The sequence below is a fragment of the Amphiprion ocellaris genome, chromosome 10 (assembly GCF_022539595.1).
Source record: "Amphiprion ocellaris isolate individual 3 ecotype Okinawa chromosome 10, ASM2253959v1, whole genome shotgun sequence".
Taxonomy (NCBI): Eukaryota; Metazoa; Chordata; class Actinopteri; family Pomacentridae; genus Amphiprion; species Amphiprion ocellaris.
In genome coordinates this window covers 3505363-3528766 of record NC_072775.1, presented here as the reverse complement: position 1 = coordinate 3528766, position 23404 = coordinate 3505363, and the positions used below count along the sequence as shown (strand labels likewise).

General features: G+C 36.7%; 1 protein-coding gene and 1 long non-coding RNA gene across 3 annotated transcripts; one reads left to right on the top strand and one right to left on the bottom strand.

The window, feature by feature from the left end:
- The first annotated feature begins 1562 nt into the window (after positions 1–1562).
- On the top strand, positions 1563–9455 carry dusp12 (dual specificity phosphatase 12). 2 transcript variants are annotated; one of them, XM_023271080.3, is made up of 8 exons: positions 1563–1711; positions 4222–4486; positions 4627–4740; positions 5594–5712; positions 5803–5890; positions 6233–6324; positions 6911–6990; positions 7585–9455. In XM_023271080.3, exons 2-8 carry the CDS (start codon positions 4224–4226, stop codon positions 7726–7728), a joined length of 900 nt encoding a protein of 299 aa, XP_023126848.1. In that variant the 5' UTR covers positions 1563–1711; positions 4222–4223; the 3' UTR covers positions 7729–9455. The 2 variants fall into 2 exon arrangements, with proteins under 2 accessions (XP_023126848.1, XP_054870003.1); XM_055014028.1 differs by having other exon boundaries at positions 4183–4486.
- LOC129349738 (uncharacterized) lies at positions 8763–20908 on the bottom strand. The gene is made up of 4 exons (XR_008602850.1): positions 20786–20908; positions 20066–20244; positions 19811–19934; positions 8763–9953 (listed from the first exon to the last, which is right to left on the bottom strand). It is a non-coding gene; the product is annotated as an uncharacterized LOC129349738 (long non-coding RNA).
- Between the last annotated feature and the right edge of the window lie 2496 nt (positions 20909–23404).

Here is a 23404-nt window from a genome sequence, read left to right as displayed (position 1 = left end):
GATGATGATGATGGACCAGCGTCTGCTCACATGACCTCATCCTCAGAGCATCTTCCTCCACTGTCTTCACTGGTTCCTGCTCATTATTTCTGCTTTTATAGTTAACACAATTGCATGGTGAGCTTTATTTTCCTGGTGGGGAAGGAATGTTCTCTTCTTGTGTTTGGTTTATTGTCACTTTTAGAACTCCAGCCTCATTAGAGACACACAGAGTTATTCAATCTCAAATAATCAGGGCCAGCTCTCATTTGTTTGCAACTTAATGTCAATTTTCCATGGTATCTGTGGACTTTTAGTTTGATCTGTCAAATACTTTTCAGAGGGAATGTCCCGTTATGGAATCAGAGGAGTTCAATAATAAAAGAGATAAATCTGTTTAAAAAATAAGGAAATAAATGTGTGAATATGAAGAGGAATAAATAAAAGAATAAATAAAAAATAAATCTGTTAAAAATAAGGAAATAAATGTGTAAATATAAAGAGGAATAAATTAAAATAAATAAATCAGTTTAAAAAAATAAGGAAATAAATCTGCAAATATAAAGAGGAATACATTTTTTAAAAAATAAATCTGTTAAAAAATATGGAAAGAGATATGTAAATATAAGGAGGAATAAATGAAAAAATCAATAAAGAAAAAATATGGAAATATAAAGGTAAATTTTGTCTTTGCAAAATGTTGTCTTTGCAAAATTGAAAAGCAAAGACAAAATTTACCTTTATATTTCCATATTTTTTATTTATTGATTTTTTTAGTTATTCTTTTTTATATCTACACATTTATTACCATATTTTTAAAATAGATTTATTGTTTAAACATTTATTTCCTTATTTAAAAAAAAAACAAAAAACAGATTTATCTTTTATTCTGACACTCCTGTGATTCCATACATATCAGAACACATTTTTTCACACATTGAAATTGAGACTTTTTAACAATATCTCTGTGATCCAAAACCTCAAGCAATATAAATCAGGTCAGGCATATGGGTTCTGTAAAGCGTCTCGAGACAATTTGACTGTAATTGGCGCTATATAAATAAAATGGAATTGAATTGAATTGAAAATCAAACACACGTCCATCTGAATGTGTGACTCAATCTAATTCTGTACAAGAAACCTGAGCAAAAAAAGAGAAAATAACTGGGAAAATCAAACAAACAAATAAAACAAAACTTGGTATAAGAACATGCATCCATTTCTGTATAAAATAGATAAAGACTGTTTAAAATAAAGAATATACATTTTAGAAAAACAGTGGTTCAATAAATAAATAATAAATAAAATGAAAATCTGTTTGGGACAATCCAGTAATCATCTGACACCTTGTTTTTTATTCATCATCATGTTACTTCCTTGTGTATTTGATATAACTATTGCTATTACTAGAGAGTTCTGGCCAGACATAGAACAAAAATATATGTGCAAATTATCTAAATCAGCATTTAATTGATACTGTTTATACCGTATAATGGTAATACTGTCATTAAAGAAACGTTTCCTGCGAAGTATGAAGCCGGAACTGAAGAGTCTTCGTCTGTGTTTCTGGCCGGACAGCTTAAAAGACGAACTAAACACCACTACACGTTTATTTTCTGTTTTATTCTGCTTAGTTGAAATCAGCTGTTGTTTGTCAGAACATTCCGGACTTAAAGCGGTTTAAAACAGAACAGATTAATCTGAAGGACGGAACCAAAAGAGACGCTGTCAGGTGAGTCTGTCGGACTGTTGACGAAGAGACACTGTTAATGTGGCAGCTCAAAGACGTGACATTTATTCTCTCATTTATTCTCTCCTATTCAGTTATTTAGTTAGCTTTTCATAGGTAGTTTATAAAGAAAGTAGTTTAAAATAAAATAAAATAACATTTTAATACGAATTAAAGGAATACAAGATACTGGAGCAGCTTTAAGAAATGTCTAAAAGACACTGAAAATATTTTATGTTTTCTTGTTATTCTTGTAGTTCCATCTCTAACAAATAAATTCCCGAAATACAAAAATTGGAGTTTATTATGTACAAGAAAAAGGGGAAAGAAAGGAGCTTCTGTCCCTCAAACTGCTGGTTTTTGCTAAAGAAAAAAGAAAAATAGCATAAAAATTCAAAATTATTCTTAAAAAAAATGTATTTCAGTGGTTTGGAGACATTAAAAGCACGATAATACACGTCAATTTAAGCCTTCTTTAGTGTCACACTTCTTTGTTTACTTATTTGTTGTTTGGGACCCAAAAATAAGAGCTGTAAAATAATATAACTCAATAAAACTGGTGTTTAAAGGCCTCAAAACTTTTGAGTCAAAAGTTGGTGAAATGATTACTAAGGGCTGCATTTTTTGCAGAAAATATAGAAACATCCATATATTTACATTTACAATAACTTTCTGGGACTACATTGACATCCCTGATGTTGCATGTTTTTCTGTTTTCAGCGATCAATAATTAAACATCTGGCCTCAGCTGGAGTCATTTAATCATTTATCCATCTGTGATTGTTATATATTATTAAACACATTAAACGGTTTCTGAGCTCAAACATTATTTTAGGAGGCAAAGTACAGAAATTCTCAGGTCTCAAAATATTTGAAATTCAGCCAAATGATTGTTTGCAGAACTTAGTTTTGGTCAATTCTGTGTGTGACAAGAAGTTATTAGTTGACGTGTTGTTGTGTATTTTACTGTCTCTAACCCCCTGACAGAAAGGCGTTTCACTTTACAAACCAACCTTGAATGCCTGGACCTGGATTTTTATCCCATTTTTGTAGTAATTCTTCTGCCTTCCTTCATTATTGTTCCATTTATTTCCTTCCCTGAGCATCAGTGGTTTCAGACATCAGTTGCTGTCGCTTTAGTCTCGTACATAATAAACTGTTAGTATTAAACATGAATCAGTGATACATGTCTGTGTGTTTTTATTTCTGTCACACATTTGCATTTGATAATCGGTCAGGCCGATAATTGTTCCATGCCTCATTGTAAGGGTTTAATAACTCCAGAAGTGTGACTCCCACAGGCATGGATTTGGTGACGACACAGACTAAACTGTTTCCAGCAGATCCAACTAACTGAATGGCTCCAACAGAGGCTAATTTTTTTTATTACTGGCCCTTAAAATGGAGAAAAATGTAACATTTTCAAATGAGGTTAGTATTGGGACCCCAGAAAGTGCATATATAGATATAGATATAGATATAGATATAGATTTAGATATATATTGGTGGAAAAAAGATTTTGGGCACCCCATAAATTTTGTGAAATACTGCATTAAGAATCACTCTTAGGTCTTCAAGTGTAATTTCTTTTAGTACAATCACAGCCATAATACAAAAAAAAATCCTTAAAAAGCCATTAAATACTTGAAATTGATTGGTTCTATAAAAATAAGAAATTTTGAGTATTGGGTCATTTTGGTAAGATTTAGTTTTTCTTACAAACAATAAACAAAAAAATCTGATTTGTATTTGTTTGCGTCTGTCTAATGCAGTCACACCTTTTGAAATACAAAAAAGATTTTTCCACACATATTTCATCATAGTATTTGAGATTGTGTAAAATTTTAAGGGTGTCCAAAAACTTTTTTCCACCTCTATATATCTATTTTTTATTTATTTTATTTATTTGTTTATTTGATAGGGACAGTGCACATTAATGAACGTCTATTTAGACAGCAACAGACGTAAATATGCCAGATTATAGCAACAATGCTAATTTACATCCGCAGTCTTTAGGCAGGTAAAAAAACAACAACATTGAAACAGTAAAAAATAGGACAATAGGTGACAGTAAAAAGACATGAAAAAAGTACACAAAGAACTTAAAAGTCAGTGGTGGCAGGACTGGTTGACTTTCAGCCACTGTTTGATAACATGGGACCCTCCCTTATGGAGAGAGGAAGACTGTTCCACATCTTACTGGCATCACAGAAAGAACCAGGGCACATATATGGATGTATCCATAATTCTGACCAAAACTGCAGCCTTTGGTCGACATTCCACCGCTTTTTTGGGGCTTCTAACATCAACAGGCATTTCTGAAAGGTGAAATTACAAAAGTTCACAGGTCTGAAAACATCTATAATTCTAAATAAATATTTTGTTTGGTTCCACACTGACACATAAGTAAACTGTGAGTAAAATATGAGACAGTGCAGCAGCATATTTCGTAAATCGTGTCTGATTTCCTCCAGACTGACCCATAATCATCAGCTGTGGGTGTTTCTCTGCAGCGATGCTCCTGGTGGATCCTGGTCTCTTCATCGGCACTGCAGCTGACCTCAACGACATCCAGGCCTTAAAGAACGCTGGCGTCTCTCACATCCTGTCGGTGGACTCTGCAGATCCTGGACCTCTGCTGCCTGCTGATGGAGGATTCTGCAGGAAGTGGATCAACGTTTTGGACGAGGCGACGTCTGACCTGCTGAGTCACATGGACGACTGTTTCCTGTTCCTTCAGGAGGCTGTGGATGGAGGCCGGGCGGCTCTGGTTCACTGGTGAGTCACCAGTTATTCTCTTAGTGTTTACTTTACACTAATGTTTATCTAGTTACTGTAGAAAATGATTTTCATTGTCATTAAATTGAATCTATATATGGATCAGAGTTTGCATGGAGGTGTGTCTGTGTGTTTGTCAGTCAGGCTGGTCGGAGTCGCAGTGCTGCCATGGTAACGGCTTATCTGATGAAGAAACACCAGCTGGGCTTCACTGAGGCTTACAACAGACTGAAAAGTGTCAAACAGGACGTACAGTAAGTTTGTCAGTTTATGGTTTGTGTGCATCGTCTCTCAGAGATCAGAATTCAGTCTCTCCACGGATAGAGGACAGAAAACAATAATAATAATAATAATATTCATAATTAACACCAGACTTGGAGCATTAGCCAGTCAATTAAACAAGTTCAATTATGATTTTGTGAGCAGTTTAACAAAGAATGTTGTTATGTAGGGCAGTATCTTGATCTTCAGTGCCTTATAAACAAGAAGAAACCAGTGAGAGGAAACATAAAACTAAACATGTAGCAGGCGGCAGGAATTGATGGGACTCAGAAACTCCCCCACAATTTAATCAGTTGTTCCTTGGATCATTTCTGATGGATAAGTCCTGATAAGTCCTCAGTGGTGGATTTGTAGTAGAATCACAATCATGTGATCGTCAGCAGGCAGCTGATGTAGTGTTCATTTGTTGTCATGGTTACAGTGACACCATGCCACTGTCTGGCAATGATACAGAAATCTTTAACTAATCTCCAAATTTGTCCAAAATTATTAGAATTTTGTCCAGAACTTGCTCAAAAAAAAATCTCCTAAACTGTTCAAAATCTGTCCCAAAGGCTGAGAAGGGTTAAAAAAAAAAAAATACTAAAAATGTGTCCAAAATGACTTTAAAATGTCTTCAGACTATTAAAATTTTCTCTAAAAAGTAAGAATTATTCACAGTTATAGTTTTATAAACATTCGTGGTCCTCAGTAGTCACATGACTCTGCTGTTCCTTGGCAGAGTAATAAAACAATCAATAAAGTAGCATCAATAACAGCATGTAATTTGCCCTGGGGGGTGTTCACATCTTATTTCATAATAAATGAAGTGTTTTTGTGTTTCAGGGTCAACAGCGGCTTCGAGGAGCAGCTTGGTCTCTATGAGGAGATGCAGTGTAAAGTAGATTCATCCAGTCCTCTGTACAAACAGTACAGACTGACCAAGATCACTGAGAAGTATCCTGGTAAACACACACAGACACGAGGGAAGTCCACGATTGTAGATGAGTATTTGTGCTCATTAATTTATGTTTGTGTCGTTTTCCTGTGTCCAGAGCTGCAGCAGGTTCCCAGGGAGGTGTTTGCCGTGGACCCGGCCCAGTCCAGCTCCTCTGGAGTGTCCTACAGATGCAGGAAGTGCAGGTGAGAGGTGGAGGAGTTACTGCAGCGGTCTTTCATTTAACACTGTTGAGGTTTAGTTTGGGACTTGGGCCGACTAGATTTAGATTGACTGACCACACAAACCTCTGCTCTTATTCTTGTGGCAGCTTGTAAAAATTTGGCACATCAGCAGAGCTAAATTTGATCGATACCAGCACCATTATTGCTACATGTTTGAGACAGCAAAGGGGATTTACTAAAACAGTCTGAGTAATTGGTGCCGTCAGGATGCAGTAAATTAACTCCCAGAGTCGTTCCACTGATGCTTCATTTGTCAGACAGGAGAATCTGATGCAGGATTAACTCTGACCTTCTCCACTGCAGACGAACTCTGTTCCGTGACTCCAGTGTTCTCAGTCATCCAGTAGGAGACGGAGCTTCAGCATTCAGTCACAAGAAGTCCAGTAACCTCACTGGTAAGATCATACCGTCAACACTGGCGTTACAAACAGTACACTGGTAATGTTCAGATAATAGTTTCAAGTGGAGATGTGACGTTGTGAACGAGTCAGTCTTTTAAGTGAACGATGAGAAGTGAACGCTTTCTTCACCTGAACGACTGATGTCATCTCTGAGTCTGATTCGTCCTCAGCAGCTCCGTTCACATAAACACAGCTGTATATGCAGCTAACTTGGCGCTACAGTATTAAACTGTAATGATGGTGACTAAACCAGGTACTGCAGCGACAATAAAGTGTGCATTATCCAGGAAAAAATACTAAAGATTTTGATTGTGTATATATAAAAAAGATCCGGACCTTCCTAATAGTTTCAGATATGTCACGTGTCCTTCAGTTACACATCTGTAAGTATTTTGCAGCCATCAAAGAGAGAAAGTTTAGAGTTTGGTTTGTATCATGCAGTCCAAAAAGCTATCTATCATGTAAGTTTCATATGGCAGTTATCACAGGATTTTATTTTTAATGTCTTCTGTTGTATTAATCACACATATTGAATGTGTAGCTTCCTGTTTGTAACGATATGAAACGTGTTGTTGTTTAGGAGACGTCCAGTGTACGTCGTACTTCATAGAGCCAGTGCAGTGGATGGAACAAGCCTTACTGGGAGTGATGGATGGACAGGTAACACACATTTAACCCCACTGTCAGTTCACAGTCTGACTTTACAAACCGGTCATTTAAAGTGTGTTTTATTGACGCCTCATTGAGTTTCTGTTACTGTAGTGACCTAAAAGAACAATTTCTCACTGCTGCTGATGTTTGAGAGACAGAGAAGGAACATATCACTGGTTTAGACACTTTTAACATCATGCACAAAGAGAAATTCAAGATTTTTGAATTAATTTAATTGCAAAGTACCAGTCCTGCTAAATATAATGTATATACTGTAATTTATTATTTGTTCTATTTTTTCTATAATTGGGCTTTACAGATTATTTTTATTTATATATATATATATATATATATATATATATATATATATATATATATATATATATATATATATATATATATATATATATATATATATATATATATATATATATATATATATAAAAATAAAAAAATATACACATATAAATATTATTTTTGCTATTTTTTTCCCTCAAATTTGGGTTTTACAGGGTTAAGAAAACTGCTTTAATTAAACCAAACTTTTGGACCAGACATATGTATATGTACGTCCATTGTGTTTGTGTTTGTGTTTGTGTGCAGCTGCTGTGTCCTAAGTGCAGCTCGAAGCTCGGCTCGTTCAGCTGGTGTGGAGATCAGTGTTCCTGCGGCCGCTGGGTGACTCCTGCCTTCCAGCTGCATCGAAACAGAGTCGACGAGATCCGACAGCTGAACATACAGAAATAACAACCACACATTTACATAAATAAATAACTACAGGTCCTGCAGGCTGCATAAAGGATAGCACAGAGCTAACAAACACACAATCAGAACATATAAGACAGATTTTTTTATTGTTATGAACTCTGATCAAGTGAATTCAGAAATGATGACTTGAAATCCAACCTTTTTTAATGTGTAGGAACTGATCAGACACAACAATAAAACCACCTCATTACAATGCAGTGTTCTGCAGGGAAACCTTCTGGAAGTCATGTGGATGTTACACAACAAAACCTCCCACCACAATAAAAGCTCCAAACTCACCTAAAAACTCCCCAGAACTCAATCAGATCGAACATCTGTTGGATGGACTCGACCGAACCTGATCCTTAGGACCGCTAATGTCTTATTATCAGAAACCACAGGTCAGAGATGTTTAATCTGCATTTACAGCAGGGGTGTCCAACATGAGGTCCGTGGGCCAAAAGCGGTCCTCCAGAGGGTCCAATCCGGCCCTCAAAGTGTAAAAATTCCAGAGAAGACATTAACTGCAGATTGTAAATTAGTAAAACTATAAATTTAAAATCATTTCTAGATCATGACAAGTTGTTTTGATCAGAAAGTAAAATACTAGATTGTTCTTTTGTAGTTTCGTGTCCCATTTTTGTAATATTTTGTCTTGTTTTTGTTGTTTTCTTTCTCTGACTTTTGTCATTTGTCTCATGTTTTTGTCGTTTTGTGTTTGCTTTCTGTCTCACTTGTGTTATTTGTCTAGTTTTTGTCATTTTGTGTTTTTGCTTTATTTGTCGCTTTGTGTGTCGTTTTGTCTCACTTCTGTTGTTTGTCTACTGTTTTCTCATTTTGTTTCTCGCCTTTGTCATTTGTGTCATTTGTGTAATTTTTTTGTCTCATTTTTGTCGTTTGTCCATTTTTTGTCACTTTTTTGTCGATTTTTTGTCTCTTTGTTTTGTGTCGTTTCTCTTTTTGCTGTTTTGTGTCTTTGCTTTGGAATATTTTGTCTTGTTTTTGCTGTTTTTCTCTGACTTTTGTCATTTGTCTCATGTTTTTGTCATTTTGTGTTTTGCTTTATTTGTCATTTTGTGTGTCGTTTTGTGTCGTTTTGTCTCGCTTTGGTTGTTAGTCTACTTTTTTGGCATTTTATTTCTCGCCTTTGTCATTTGTGTCGTTTGTATAATTTTTTCTCTCGCTTTTGTTGTTTGTCCATTTTTTTGTCACTTTGTAACTTTTTTGTGTAACTTTTTTCTTTTTTTGTTTTTTCGGGTCGTTTGTCTCATTATTTGCCATCTTGTTTCTTGCTTTTGTCATTTTGTGTCTTACTTTTGTAGCATTTTGTCTTGTTTTTGTTGTTGTCTTTTTTATTGTTCTTTTGTCGTTTTGATCATAAAGTAAAAATACTACATCATTCAGTTCCAGGTTCTTGTTGAAATTGAACTTATTTTTCTTCAGAAATTTCAGGTTGTTCATAATATTTTGTAAAAAGAGAATTCCTTAAACGTGAACATTTTCAGAATTAACATTTTTGCACTAAAACAAAGAAAAAAATGGAGTTGTGGTTATTTCTAGGTCATTCTGCTGTGATTTTACTGGTCGCTGGAGATTAAATTGGGCTGAATGTGGAACCTGAACTAAGATGAGTTTGACAGCCCTGCTTTAGAGGAACCTACACATCATTATTCAGGTGGTTGTAATGTTGTGGCTGATCTGTAAATAAAAGAGCGTATCTGTAAATACCCAAATCTCTGAATCATTTGAGCCATATTTCTGTTTGACTGACTGCTTCTATGTTGCACATCAGCACAAAGGTGCCATAAAAATCTCTCTCAGATGATGTAACCGCCTCCCAAATCCAAAATCAGCCGTGGACGTACATTCTGGTCTCTCTTCAGGATGGATCGCTTGTAATTTGTTCCTCCCTCCCGTCTTTAAAACCACATCCAGCAGAAAGTTCCTTCCACCTGCTGCTGCGTTCTGGTTTGAATCCAGACCGAAGGAACCGATGCAGGATCACAGTGAGGAAGTTCAGGTGATTTATGGGCTCTGGAGTCTGTCTGGATGCTGGAAACACTCTGCTCAGTCGTAACTCAGATGACATAATGCTTTCTTTAACTGCAGTCCAGATAAACGCAGTGGAACGTGTCAGTCAGGATGATGGATGGGAGGACAGAGTTTCCACTAATTCCATGGATCTGTGGCTTTTCTTCCCTCCAGTTCACAGATCCGTTGTATTGCTTTGATGGGTGAAAAGACAGAACTTTATGCAGATTTAAAAAGGAAATCAAAGGCAGAAGAAACTGAAAATATAGTTGTATTTTTAACTTATTTGACTGAAATAAGATTGTCATTCCATTGAGCTGAACAAAAAGAAAAGCTGTAAAGACACGTCATTTCAGGCTAAATAAAAGCTGCACTACAGGTAGAAAATGGAAGTTCTTAAACAACTTTACTGTTATTTTGCAGATTTCAGTTACAACTTCTAAAATCACAGAGCAGAGTAATTATTTACATGTTATCTGTAAAGAAAACAAAACTGACATCAAAAATCTGTTTTCACAAATGATAATCCATTCTTTTACAATATGTGACTTGAAACTTACACAGTTTTTCTGTATTTTCAGCAAGAAACATCATTATTTTGCAGATATTTGGTGTTTTTTTTTCACTTCTGCTTGATTTTCACAGTTTTTTGTACATAATTTATTTTTTGTAGTGTACTTTATTGGTAAAGGTAATTCATTTCACTAATATTTATTTTTTTCAAGTAAAACAAAAACATTGAATCTATATTGTTAATGGTCAATAACAAGGCAGTAACTTGGTGTTAGCAGTTGGGATGCAAATGCTGTCTGTCAGAAATCTGAGGAGGAACCCAAAAAATACTTTATAAGTGGAGTTAATGTGTCAAAAATAAAAATGTTTTAATTTCTTTACCAGAAACACTGCATACAGTCTGGCAGGTTTGGAACTTTAGTTTAAATTTAAAAATTGTACATTTATTTACCTTGAAATGGTGGGATATCTTGGTCTGTTTTATTTCTGTTTCTGTCTTTAAAGCAGCGCAAGGAAGAAAAGTTCAAAACATTATTTTGTAGTAATGTCTGGCAGCCACAAGATGGCAGAAGATCCCCAGTGAAAACATCTGGACCAGCTGTAGTTCACTGAGATGCTTCTTCCTCCTGAACCAAACTTTTTCTTCTTTTAACTTCACTATTATATACAGCACAGCGCAATTTTGTGTTTTTACATGTCAGATTTCCTTTAATACAAATGCCATCTGCTTTAACTTTGTTCCAGTTTCAGATAAGTTAAAGATACACTCTAGAAAAGCAACTTTTTTATGTTAACACGTCTGCATGGTGTTTTTCATTGTTATAGTCATCGTTCAGCTGCAGTGTTCTTGTGACAAAAACATGGATTGAGACTTAGAGGGCATCAAACCAGCTCATCATGTGGTGTAGAGATGTTTCACAGGGTGTGAGTCCTACAGGAGCTGGTGTGTTTGAGCTGCAGTAAATTAGGACTTCACTTATAGAATTACACATTCTGGAGGATGAAACGCTGTTGAGTTGCATATAAGCCACTAAAAATCTAACTCAGATACGCACAAAAAATATATATTTTTTAGAGTTTTAATCAATGGCAGAGGAAGGACTTCTAAACCTTAAACCATGGGTGTCCAACATGAGGCCCGTGGGCCAAAAGCGGTCCTCCAGAGGGTTCAATCCGGCCATTTTTGTCTCGCTTGTGTTTTTTTGTCATATTTTTGTCATTTTGTGTTTCACTTTATTCGTTCTTTTGTGTGTCGCTTTTGTCCTTTTGTGTTTTTTTGTCTCGCTTCTGTTGTCTTTTGTTGTTTTTGTCATTTTTTGTCTTGTTTGTGTCATCTGTGTAACTTTTTGTCTTGTTTTTGTCCATTTTTTTATCGCTTTCTGACTTTATCACATTTTTTGTCTCTTTTTTGTTTTGTTTCCTGTAGCTTGTCTAATTTTTGTAATATTTTGTCTTGTTTTTTGTTGTTTTTTTTCTTTTGTCTGACTTTTGTTGTTTTGATCATAAAGTAAAATCCTATACAGTTCAGTTCCAGATAGCTGTAACTAAATGTTGTGTTTCTTTATAGACACTGTGATCTGTAAGTTGTAATGTGGAAATGATAAACTGAAGCTTAATATTGTTGAAATTGTATTTATTTTTCTTATTAATTTTCAGTTTGTTCATAATGTTTTGTAAAAAGATAATTCCTTAAATGTGAACTGTTGAGGAAATGTCACCTGGAGGCAAATCTGTTGCAGACTTTGTATCGCTCCACAATGGAAAGCGTGCTGCATCACAGTGTGGTGTGTTGTTTGTACAGCCGGTGACAGAGAAGCCCTGCAGGGGGTGATAAGGTCAGCACAGAAAATAATCGGCTGCCCCCTGCCCTCCCTGAAAGACACTGCAAACCTCTGTGGTCTGAGCGAGGCAAAGCAGAGCCTGTGTGAGCTCTCACACCCTGGCTGGGGTTTCTTCAACAGAAACACTGCATGTGGCAGCAGCTGTACAGCCCATATAGACTGCAGCCTCCATCCAGGAAACATGGAAATGAAACCAGTGTTCATCAGCCTCAGCTGCCCCACGGTGCATTTATTTGTGTCTGTTGTGAAGTAGACTGTCTCATGCAGCGCTAAACAGCCCTACCTGAATTAGACAACTGCCTGCCTGCTGAACAAGCTGGACTACCCATCATAAAAATCAATTAATTGACATCACGTGACCACGATGACCACACAGCCAGCGTTATTTGGTGAACTGGTCCAGCATATGATCAGGATACTAGAAGTGAATATTTAGTTTGTGTAGGTTTATTATTAGCCTACATTAGGTAGAGGCAACACTTGCTGTGACTGATTTGCTAAATGACAAACAGAAAAAGTAGCTTTGTGTTGTAGCCTGATGTTGATCTCTTCTAATTTACTAATTGTTATGGTACAATGTTTTATTGACCCTTTGTGTGTTATTATTAGGATGTTAAAATAAATGCCCTTACAGAAAATGTGTTCCTGATTTTTTTATTTTTTCAGATCTCACACTGTTACATGAAAGCAGCCAGTGGTTCTACACGCCACACAAAGTGCCCTTTTTTCCACTGAGCACCTGCCCCCCTGAATGTGCACGTAGGATCTCCCCAATAAAAATAAAATTTAAAACAAAAAAAAGCCTTATAATTTCAATACATTTGAAGTATGTCTCCTCTGTATGGATATAAAATTGTTATATTACCAGATACTATCGATAACCAAAGACACAAATTCAGACAGGCTTCTCAGAGGTTACTCAACATGTTTAAGTTTCAAAAATAATGACTGAAATAATGATAGAAATAAATACCTCAGCTATAGTAGCAATGCATCTTTAACTAAAATAGCTCTCACAAACTTACAAAGACTAATTAATATAAAATGTTTGTTAGTTTTAGTTGAATTTAGTGGCCCAATAAAAAACGATGAAAACCAGGACATTTTCATCACTATAAAAAAACAACCAGAACAGGACATGAAACCAGGACATATCCTGGGAAAACAGGACATTTGGTCACTCTACATTACTACTGTTGAGCATGTGCATCCCTTCACAACCACAATTCACCATCTTATGGCTTCTTCCAACAAGAAAATACACCATTTCACAAAGCAAAAGTCAAACTGCTTTCATGACATGACATTTCAGTTGTCACCTGAAAGCGACTGAACGTACAACACGTGGACTGTTACTGCTCCTGGTGTCAGCTTGAGTCCAGTCCACCGGCGCTGGACTGTAACTCAGCTGTCCAGTCCAGCAGACGCCTGGAAAACTGGAGCACACATCCTGGAAATTTGGTCCCGAGGAGGAGAAGGAGGAGGAGGAGCGATGATGGTGGGCGCCAACAAAAAGAGCGTTATGTAAAAAGAGGTGGGAAAAAGGGGTTTAAATAAGGTGAAGTGAAAATGTGTGAAAATGAATATAAAAGAGAAGAAAGGGAAAAAGAGAGTGTGGTCAGAGTTTTCCATGCTCTCATCACTGCTGCAGGCAGGAATCGATCACAGGGGATTTCTCTCCTGCTTCATGCAGATGTTTCTGTGTGAGAACATGTGGATGGAGAAAGCTGCACGTGCTCAGTTCACCTGCTGACATCCTGCACTGGAAACAATGCCCCTCTCAAAACAAGAAACAAAAACTTATTTCAAGGAACTTTCACCTTGAAATAAGTGAAAAATCTGCCAATAGAACAAGTGAAAAATGGCTTGGTAAGATTTCTTGACATAAGATATGATATTTAGAATACTGAGATCTTAAAATTAGCTGGGAAAACTTATTTTCAGCTCTATTTTACCAGGATTGTCAAGCTTAGGTGTCTTAAAATAAGCCAGACATGCTAAAAAAATAGCAGTTTTTCACTCAAAAATAGATTTTTGCTTTCATGTCACCTCCTAATTTGAGATGTATTAACCCTCCTGTTGTCCTCATTTACGGACACCAAAAAAATATCGTTTCCTTGTCTGAAAAAAAATCCAAAAATTCTGCAAAAAAAATTCCCCAAATTTCTGAAAGTTTGCAAAACCTTCAGGAAGAAAATTCCAATAATTCCTTAAAAGTTTCCCTAAAAAGTTTTGTTTTTAAAAAATCCCCCAAATTTGGCAAGAAAATTCTTGTAAATATTTTCAAAAAATGAATGAAAATCTTCCTAAAAATCCTAAAAATATCTAAAGTGATTACATATATATCAGTAAAACTTCTAATATTTTCTTTAAGAACATTCACATAAAAACCAACCAAAATCCAGTGAATTTCGCTGGAGTTTGGTTGATTTTTTGTGAATGTTCTTAAGAAACATTTTTAACATTTCATTTTTTCCACCAAAAAATGTTGAAAGATTTTCCAAAAATGTTGAAAATGTGGACATCAGAAGTTTCACTGTGAAAATACATATTTTTCCACATTTTCAAACTTTAAAACGGGTTAATTTTGACCCACAGGACGACGTGAGGGTTAAACTTATTTTGAGTTTTCTTGTAAAATTCAACTCAAAACAAGATCATTTCAAGATTGTTTGACTTAAGAAGATATTTAAGATGCATTGTCTTAAAACAAGTCCCTCCATCTGCTGAAATGTCTCTTGTTAAGTGAATTTATCTTAAATCAAGTGGGATGAGACATTTAGACTAAAAATAAGACAAATAGACTTAGTAAGATTTGGAGTTTTTGCAGTGTGCAGCTGCCGCTCTGCAGGGAGAAGTGAGGAAACTGACATCAACGACTTTTTTTACCAAGTCAGAGAGCGGGACATAAATCAGCGATAAAAACTAAACCATGTGTGAAAATGTTTTGTGGCTGCATCAATATTTCTGTGTCCAGGTCAGATCCTTAGAAAACCAGTCTGTCTGCATGCATTAGTGTTTGTCAGTTTAATTTTCTGTACTACCAATGGGGCCAGCAAAGGGAGAATTTGTGTTTATATGTCAATTAACCCTCGTGTTGAAAATATGTTTCTGCTGTAATTTTATGAGATATAATCTGTAATTTAACCAAACAGGGAAAACTGTAAAACATCAGTAAATAGTTTCAAAGATTACAGTTAAAAACTTTTCTTTCCTTCATTTTTTTTTTACAGAATATTAATAAAATCTTACCAAATTCACGTACTTCTACCATGTTTACACATGAACTTTATATTTGCTGTGATGCTTGAATATTAGACCTGAATGTCTGCAGCAGATTTCATGACAATCCATCCAGTGTTTTTCGATTCAAAATGACAAATGTGAACTTCATGGTGGATTTAATGGCTGTGAGACGGTTATATAACTCACATTAAGTTACGGTAGTTCTCTAAACTTGACATTTTGCTCCCATTTATGCCATAATATGACCTTTTATAAGTTTATAAACTCAATCTATTATGTCTTTAATGGAAATAATTGATTACATGCTGGTCTACTGAGGTTAAACTGCTGCTGCATTCTTGTTCTACTTTCTTAAACTGACTGTAAAAGTATCGTCTCCTGTCTGGTGGTATGTTTTCTGTAACTTTATTTTCTATAAGAGAACAGTATGAAGAGGAGAGGTTAAGAAGTCCTTTAAAAGTGCTTCAAACGAGGCAGACATTTGGCCAACATTTCATTAAACTAAACAGCTCATGAAGCAGAGCTGCTGGTTTGCACTCAGTGATCTGGTGAGCAGAGACGTGTTGGTGGCGTCCCAGTACGACCAGTGATCCCAGTTTAATGCTGCTGGACGTCTGCAGCAGGGCGTCTGCTAATAAAGCTCACTTTGAATTATTGCATAATAAATGCGAGTGCAGTGATGGAGAAGCCAGATGTTGCTGGAAACATTGAAAACCTTCAGTGATTTCTTCTTCGTTGTTGCAGGTGATTTTATTTTCCTTTCATGGCCACAGTGAGTGTTTTCCACTCCTTGTAGAGTTCATGGTTTTATTACTGGTATCTAAGAAGCTTTAGGAGATTTATTAATTAGAGTTTTATTTGTGTACAACGCTGTCTGGGGTCAGCCAAAGTAGCTTCAGAACTCTAAACTGAGCTGAATTCAAACACAATTACTGTACAAGTTTTATGCTTTAATAAGTCTCATTCCAAGATTTTATGAACTTTCTGCTCTGTAGACCAAACTAATGGTAAGAAAACGGCATGTGACCGCAGTACTCATGCTTTTACTCCTGTCTGGCCAGAGTTAAGCGTAAGTTTTCTGTCAATTGAGGTGATTTCAAACACAAATAACTGAGTTTCAGGCATATTTAGCTACAATAGTGTACATACTTATACTTATGTGCAATAACTGATACAGCCTCATCCTCTTGCATATGGGTCAATATATAATTGTAGGACTTTTTGTATCATAGTTGACATTTTTGCTGTTTTCAGGTCTAAAATCAACATGGCCACCTATAACCAAAAACCACATGGCATTTTAAAGAAAGATTCTTCTAAATATTATATATACAATTGAGTAAAATTGAAATTGAAAGTTATTTCTAAAGATATTGTAGTAAACCTGTTGACTACTTTATATTAAATAACTCAGAAAGCCTTGGAGTCTGGCCAGTCTTTTCTTCAGGAGGAAATGACATCATGTGGAGCAGGTCATGTGATCTGGAATTAACACACTTCCTGGAGAGGTGTTTTTGTAATGGGGAACTTAGTGGAAAGTGATTTCTGGGACACAGATACGATTTGTTATTTTCCACATAGAATTTATTATATTGCCAAAAAAGATGTCATGATTATCTCAACTTAATAAAAAGAACACAATCAAAACTATTTCTGAATAAGGTCCTTTTATTGATTATAGCTAATTAGAAGGTGGTTGTTATTAAATTTGGACGGTTATTTAGTTCACATTTTAGTGATATCCAGTCATTTTTTATATAAGTGATTGTTTCCATCACCAATAATTATGAACGTTGTAAAGACATGATCATAATGAATATAAAAAAACATTAGTTTTTTAAAACTTTTAATAAAAATGTATGCAAGATATATCCCATGGACTTCAAAAATCTCTCAATTATATATTGACCCATATAGTCTTCTTTTCAAAAAAAAAAAAAAGAAGTGTTTTTTTCTTATTTATGCCTTTATACTTTTTATTTTGGAGTTGCTGTAATGGTGAACTTTCCCCACTGTGGGATCAATAAAGTTTATCTCATCTCATCTCATCTCATCTCATCTCATCTCATCTCATCTCATACTTAGGTACAGGATCACCTGCTGGTTTGGGGCTCTCACAGTCAAGTCCAACACTCTGATTCATAACCTGGTGAAGACAGTGAGTAAGATCATGGGTCCCCCTGCTCCACTCATGACAGGTTTTATTTATACAGGCCACCATCAGGCAGGCACACAGTGTTCTTTCTGATCCCTCTCATGTCCTGTTCAGAGTATGAACTGTTGAATTCAGGCAGGAGGAACAGACAAAACTCTTTTATTCCTCTCTCAATCAAACTCATTAATGAGCAGTCAGGTGCAGCTACCAAAGGGAGGTAAGTGGGTGTTGTGTGCGTCGGGGTGTGTGACATTTATGTGTGTATTTTAGTTATTATTGTATGTCTCAGATGATATGTTTTGTATTTTATGTGTTTTTAGTAGTATGCGTTCTGTCTTATGTGCTGCAGTGCAGCTTGCTTTTCCCCCCGAAGACAAATTTCTCCCACAGGGCTCAATAAAGTGAACTTGAATTTCTAGCAGTTTGTTGTTTGTATGAAGTTTCACGGACTTATATCTACGTCAGTTATTTGCTACGTTTTGTCACTCGAACAAACATGTTTGCATTATTCATGCACTGTGGTCTATGATCGGTAACTGAAGTAAAACTCAGTTCTGCCCTGTGTGGTGTAAGAGGTTGTCTCTGTAGCTGAAAGCATGTAATAATCTGCCCAAAAACTAGGGTCTTCACTGGCATGAAAACCTTCATAATGACTGAATCTGGAGACTCACCAGGTATCAGGACTCACTTCATTATTCCTTCATCTCCCACATCTCCCTCTGAGGCACAGAGGCAAACTACTCCCAGCAAATCACAGACTGACAGATCAGATGCAGGTTTATACTCAGGTGTTGATTTGTGCAGCACTGATCCGATCAGCCGTGATGACAGACAGACATGGTGCTGAGATGCTCCTCAACCAGCCATAAGCACAAGTCCACACAAACCATCTCCTCACACAGAGGTCATGAAGAAAAGCAAACGTCCACCAGAGGCCACAACACACGGACAGATGTGGAGCTGCACATTCTTACAAGGAGACCAAGCTATAATTCCAAACCAATATGAGGACTTTAAAACTGTAACTCAGGCTAAGAAAAACCCAGCTGCTGCAGCCAAAACCAGGAAGGAAAACTGGCAAATGAGTGCAGACTGCAGGCTTATCAATATCACATAATAAGACCAATCTAAGTTCAACTTTAATCCTGTCTGGTCCTGAGAAGGTGTTTCTTCCACTCTGGAACTTTTTCCCTCATAATCTGAGTTCAGGTTAATCCATGATATCTTCAAAATCACTGAAAGCTTCATAAATCTCCTAACACTTCTTAAAACCCATGTTTTTCAAAAAGCCTTTTTACTGCTGCTTTAATTTCTCTGTCTACATACAAACACTACCAGCTGGTTTAGGTTATAAATGCTGGATGTGGCACTGCTTCATGCTCTGTACTTGTCTTCACACAAGTAAACTTTAATGTAAAACAGCGTCATTGTTGGTTTCCACTACGTATTATGTTTTCTATTCGATTTTTTAAAACTACTTTTTATCTTAATGATCTTCAGTCATGCATTAATATATGGAAAATGTGTTTTTTTCCACAAACTAAAGTCTATGTAACCTGTTAACACTCGTGTCGTCCTGCGGGTCAAATTGACCAGTTTTAAAGTTCGAAAATGTGGAAAAAAACATATTTTCACAGTGAAACTTCTGATGTCCACATTTTCAACATCTCATGTTTCGTGTCGTCTTCTCGTTTTTGTCATTTTGTGTTTAATTTTTGTCTCACTTGTGACTTTTTGTCTTATTTTTGTCATTTTGTGTTTGAGTTTATTCATTGTTTTGTGTGTCGTTTTTGTCCTTGTGGTTTCTCGTCTTGCTTGTATTATGTTTTTTTGTCATTTTGTTTCTTTTATTCATTTTTTGTCTCGTTTGTGTCATTTGTGTAATTTTTTGTCTTGTTTTTGTTCATTTTGTGTCGCTTTCTAACTTTTTTGTCAAATCTTGTCTCAGTTTTGTTTTGTTTCATTTCATTGTCATTTGTTTTATTTTTTGTCATATTGTTTCTTGCTTTTGTCGTTTTGTGTCTCATTTTTCTAATATTTCGTCTTATTTTTGCTGGGTTTTTTGTCTTTTTTTCTGACTTTTGTTGTTGTGGTCATAAAGTAAAATATAGTATCATTCAGTTCCAGATACCTGAGACTAAATGTTCCTACAGCTATTGAGGAAGCACCGCTGTCCACTTTGGTTTGGTTTGCATTGACTCTTAGCTAGAGCTGAGAGCTGCACAGTGTTTGGAGAACAAAAGAGAAACTGTAATTCCATGCACAGCTTTTATGGGTACTGTTGTGTCATACTTACTTGTGCAGAATGTGTTTTTATAAACATCAACTCGACCTAATCATTATCAGGTAATAAACTTGTGCAGACTCAGCAGGTTACTGTTTATATTTTCCTGCACAAAAGCAGCAGCAGATCTGAGAGTCTGTGGAGAAAACGACATCAGTTCAGCAGATCAGTTGTGTCCTGACGTAAAGAGTCATAAAATAAGCAGATATTTCATGCAGACTAGTGATACATTGTGCTGATTATCTGCATCAGACGACTTTCATTAACCTGAAACCTGATCCGATGAAGAGTTCCGGGAAAGAAGCAGCGACATGATGGAGGATGTGAGTCACGTTTAAACCTCCGACCCTCTGTGACTCTGTGGTTTCGCTGTCTGGGCTCGGGGGAAATCTGGGCAGGATTTCTACTTTACAAAGCCTCCGCGGGGATCTGCTGTCCTGATTGGACTTACAGGAAAAGTGATTTTTACTCTAAAGAATGTTTTGGGCAGTGAAATGTGAGCAAGTCCGTCAAAAGTGCAATATTTGCAGATTCATGCAAGAACTCCTTTTCAACTTTCCACAATGAGCTATTTCTGTCTTTCTGTTGCTTTTTGGCTGCAGACTGACATGGCAGGCAGTTTTATTTTCCTTTGTGTGCGATCAGAGTGTGATCTAACCTCCTCTAGCCTCCTATTTTTCACAGATTTGCATCTCCTTAAGTTACATAAGCTGCTTGTTATTTTGGTGTTGTCTCCATTAGCACATCACAACCACAACAGCGTTACTTCTGCCAGAATGTTTGGCTGCATTTCTTCCTCTCTCTGTCTGTCTGTGTTATGATCCTGCTCCAGCCCCTGCCCTTCTTTCCCCTTTTTCCCCATTTTCCTCCTTTCTCCCTCATGTCTCTCTCTCTCCCTGTTTCACCTGCCTGCATTCTGCCATCAGCTGATTACTGCAATGAGAGTCACCTGCAGTAATTAGTTCATTCACCAGTTCTCTACCTCACCTCCAGTATTTAAGGTCCATGCCTCCATTCACTCCCTGCTGGATCATAGATTCACATTGATTCTATTACCCTCCTGGATTCTGGTTCTCCCCACCAAGCCTGCCACCTCCGGACTACTTCAGCCCCTTGGACTCTGCTACTCTCCCTCCTCCTGGATTTCCCCTTCTTGGACTCCACTTGCTCCACCCTATTCATGGATTTTCCCCAGCCTGTTTTCCCCCTCGGTTTTCCGTTTCCCCATCTTGTGAGTACCCCTACCCAGCTTAGTTTTGTTAATTCTGTTCAGTTTTGTAAAACCTCCTGTTTTTGTATTCATAGAGTTAGTAGAGTTTTAGTAATTGGTTTAGTTCTGTTTTCCCCAGTTCAGTTCCCCATTAATGTATTGGTTTAATTGTTGGTTTAATAAATCTCTTTGTTATTCATTTGTCGGCCAGTTCTGTGTGTCTGTGCTTGGGTTCTCCTGCTTCCCCCTGTAACAGTCTGAGATGCTCAGAGTTACAAACCAGATGTTGGGCGCTAATGTCTGGGGGAAACATTAGCTCTCTCCCCTGTCTGCTTCTCCTCCTTCTCCCATTCATCCCTCATCTTCTCTGTTTCCTCTCCCCTCCGATTATTTTCCACCACTTTCCTCCTTCCTTCTCATCACTCACTTCTCCTCTGCTTTCTAGTATTTCTGTGGCTCTAACTGGAGACTGAAGCTGCAGCTAGAATATTCAAACCTGCAGAAACTCTTGAACTTCCTGAAATGTAGTAAGAAAAACTGTGTAAATATGTACAGTATCAGATTTTTAAGCTACCTGGTGCTTAGATTACATTTGTCAAACCAATAATGTCCCAAATTTGCAGCCCTTCTAGTGCAAAATCCCCCCTTTTGTGTTTCCAAGCAAGCACATGTTCAACTAGAAAAGCACTCAGAGAGCGCAGTTCTCTACCAAGGCTGCTCAGCTGACATATTGTTTCTGATGGATGAAATCTTCAATAAAAAATGACTTTGTGCTGAGCTCAGGCACCTGTTATGCATGTGCATGTTATGAATGGATACCGAATTGCATGTAAATCACTCTTGTAAAGGTCTGTTGATCAGTTCATCACTTTTGGCAAACCTTTGTTTTGCTAGTGTTAAAATAAACGTTTCCTCCATGCTTTTATTTTGAAGGTATATTTTTAATGTTAGGGCTTTTATTTTTTCACCATTCCAGCGGCACAGGAAGTGTTTATCTAAGAAGTGGTGTCTTGACATGATGAAGACGCTGCTGAAAAGTCCTAAAATTCCCATAAAGATGACAGAAAACGGTTCCAGCTGCTGCTGTCTAGCAAAGGATGTGTCTGAACTTAGAAGCAGCTGGAATGGAGACAAGCTCTGATGGTGTTTCCTGAAGAAAGGAGGGAAGGACAGAAAGGTGGATTTGTGTTCAAAATAAGGCTGACGGCTGAACGTAAATCAAGGCTTTGTGAAACATCAGGGGCTTCACCATTGTCTGGCTGGGGTTTGCTACATACATGACCTAAATATGTAACAGCCCACAGTTTAATCATTGGTTCCTTGGATGATTTCCAACTGATAAATCAGTCAGTTTGTAGTAGAATCGCAATCATGTGATCGTCAGCAGGTAACTGACACAGTGTTCACTTATTGTCATGGTTACAGCGACGCCGTGCCGGCAGCGATATCTGGCAATGGGAAATCCTTAACAAATCCATGGATCCTGACTATGAGCTGCATTACTGTGAAAATTTAATGAGGTGGTCCTTGTGTCATTTCTGACTTCCTCTGAAAATTTCATCCTAATCCGTTTGGTTTTGAGTAATGCACACAGACAGACGGATACACAGACAAGCGTACACCAAATGTCACATAACTCTGCTGCATTCCTAAGAGGAGTAACGGGTACGTTTTAGTGACCTTTCGGACGACATATTAAACTGACGTTTTTTTAGAAGTTGTTTTTTGACTCCTTTTATTGGTTTTATTCAACAGGTAAGTGAAGAGGAACACAAGGAAGACTTCCAATAAAAGGCCGTGAGCTGGAGTGAAACCTGGGTCTTTGCTGCAGTCCTGCTTATGAGTCATCCTCTCAACCAGTTGAGCTACCTGGTTACCTTTGCCTTTCAGTTGTTGGACGACATACTCAACTATGACGTTGGTGTGATATTTTGGACAACATACTAAACTATGAAATTTTTGTGATATTTGAGACAACATACTAAACTTTGACGTTTTCGTCATATCATATATTGAAAATTCGTATTTTTTTCGACATAGTATAGTAAGGCCTTTTTTTGTGCCAAAATTCATGATGATTTTTTTTTTCAAAGAAAACCTTTCTGGAGTGTTTTTCACGCCCTCCTTTACATTATTTCATCATATGGCACGTTTTTACAACATGTTTGAAAAATGGCATTTTTTTTCGACATAGTATAGTAAGGCGTTTTTTTTGTGCCAAAATTCATGATGATTCTTTTTTCAAAGAAAACCTTTCTGGAGTGTTTTTCACGCCCTCCTTTACATTATTTCATCATATGGCACGTTTTTACAACATGTTTGAAAAGTCGCATTTTTTTTCGACATAGTATAGTAAGGCGTTTTTTTTGCGCCAAAATTCATGATGATTTTTTTTT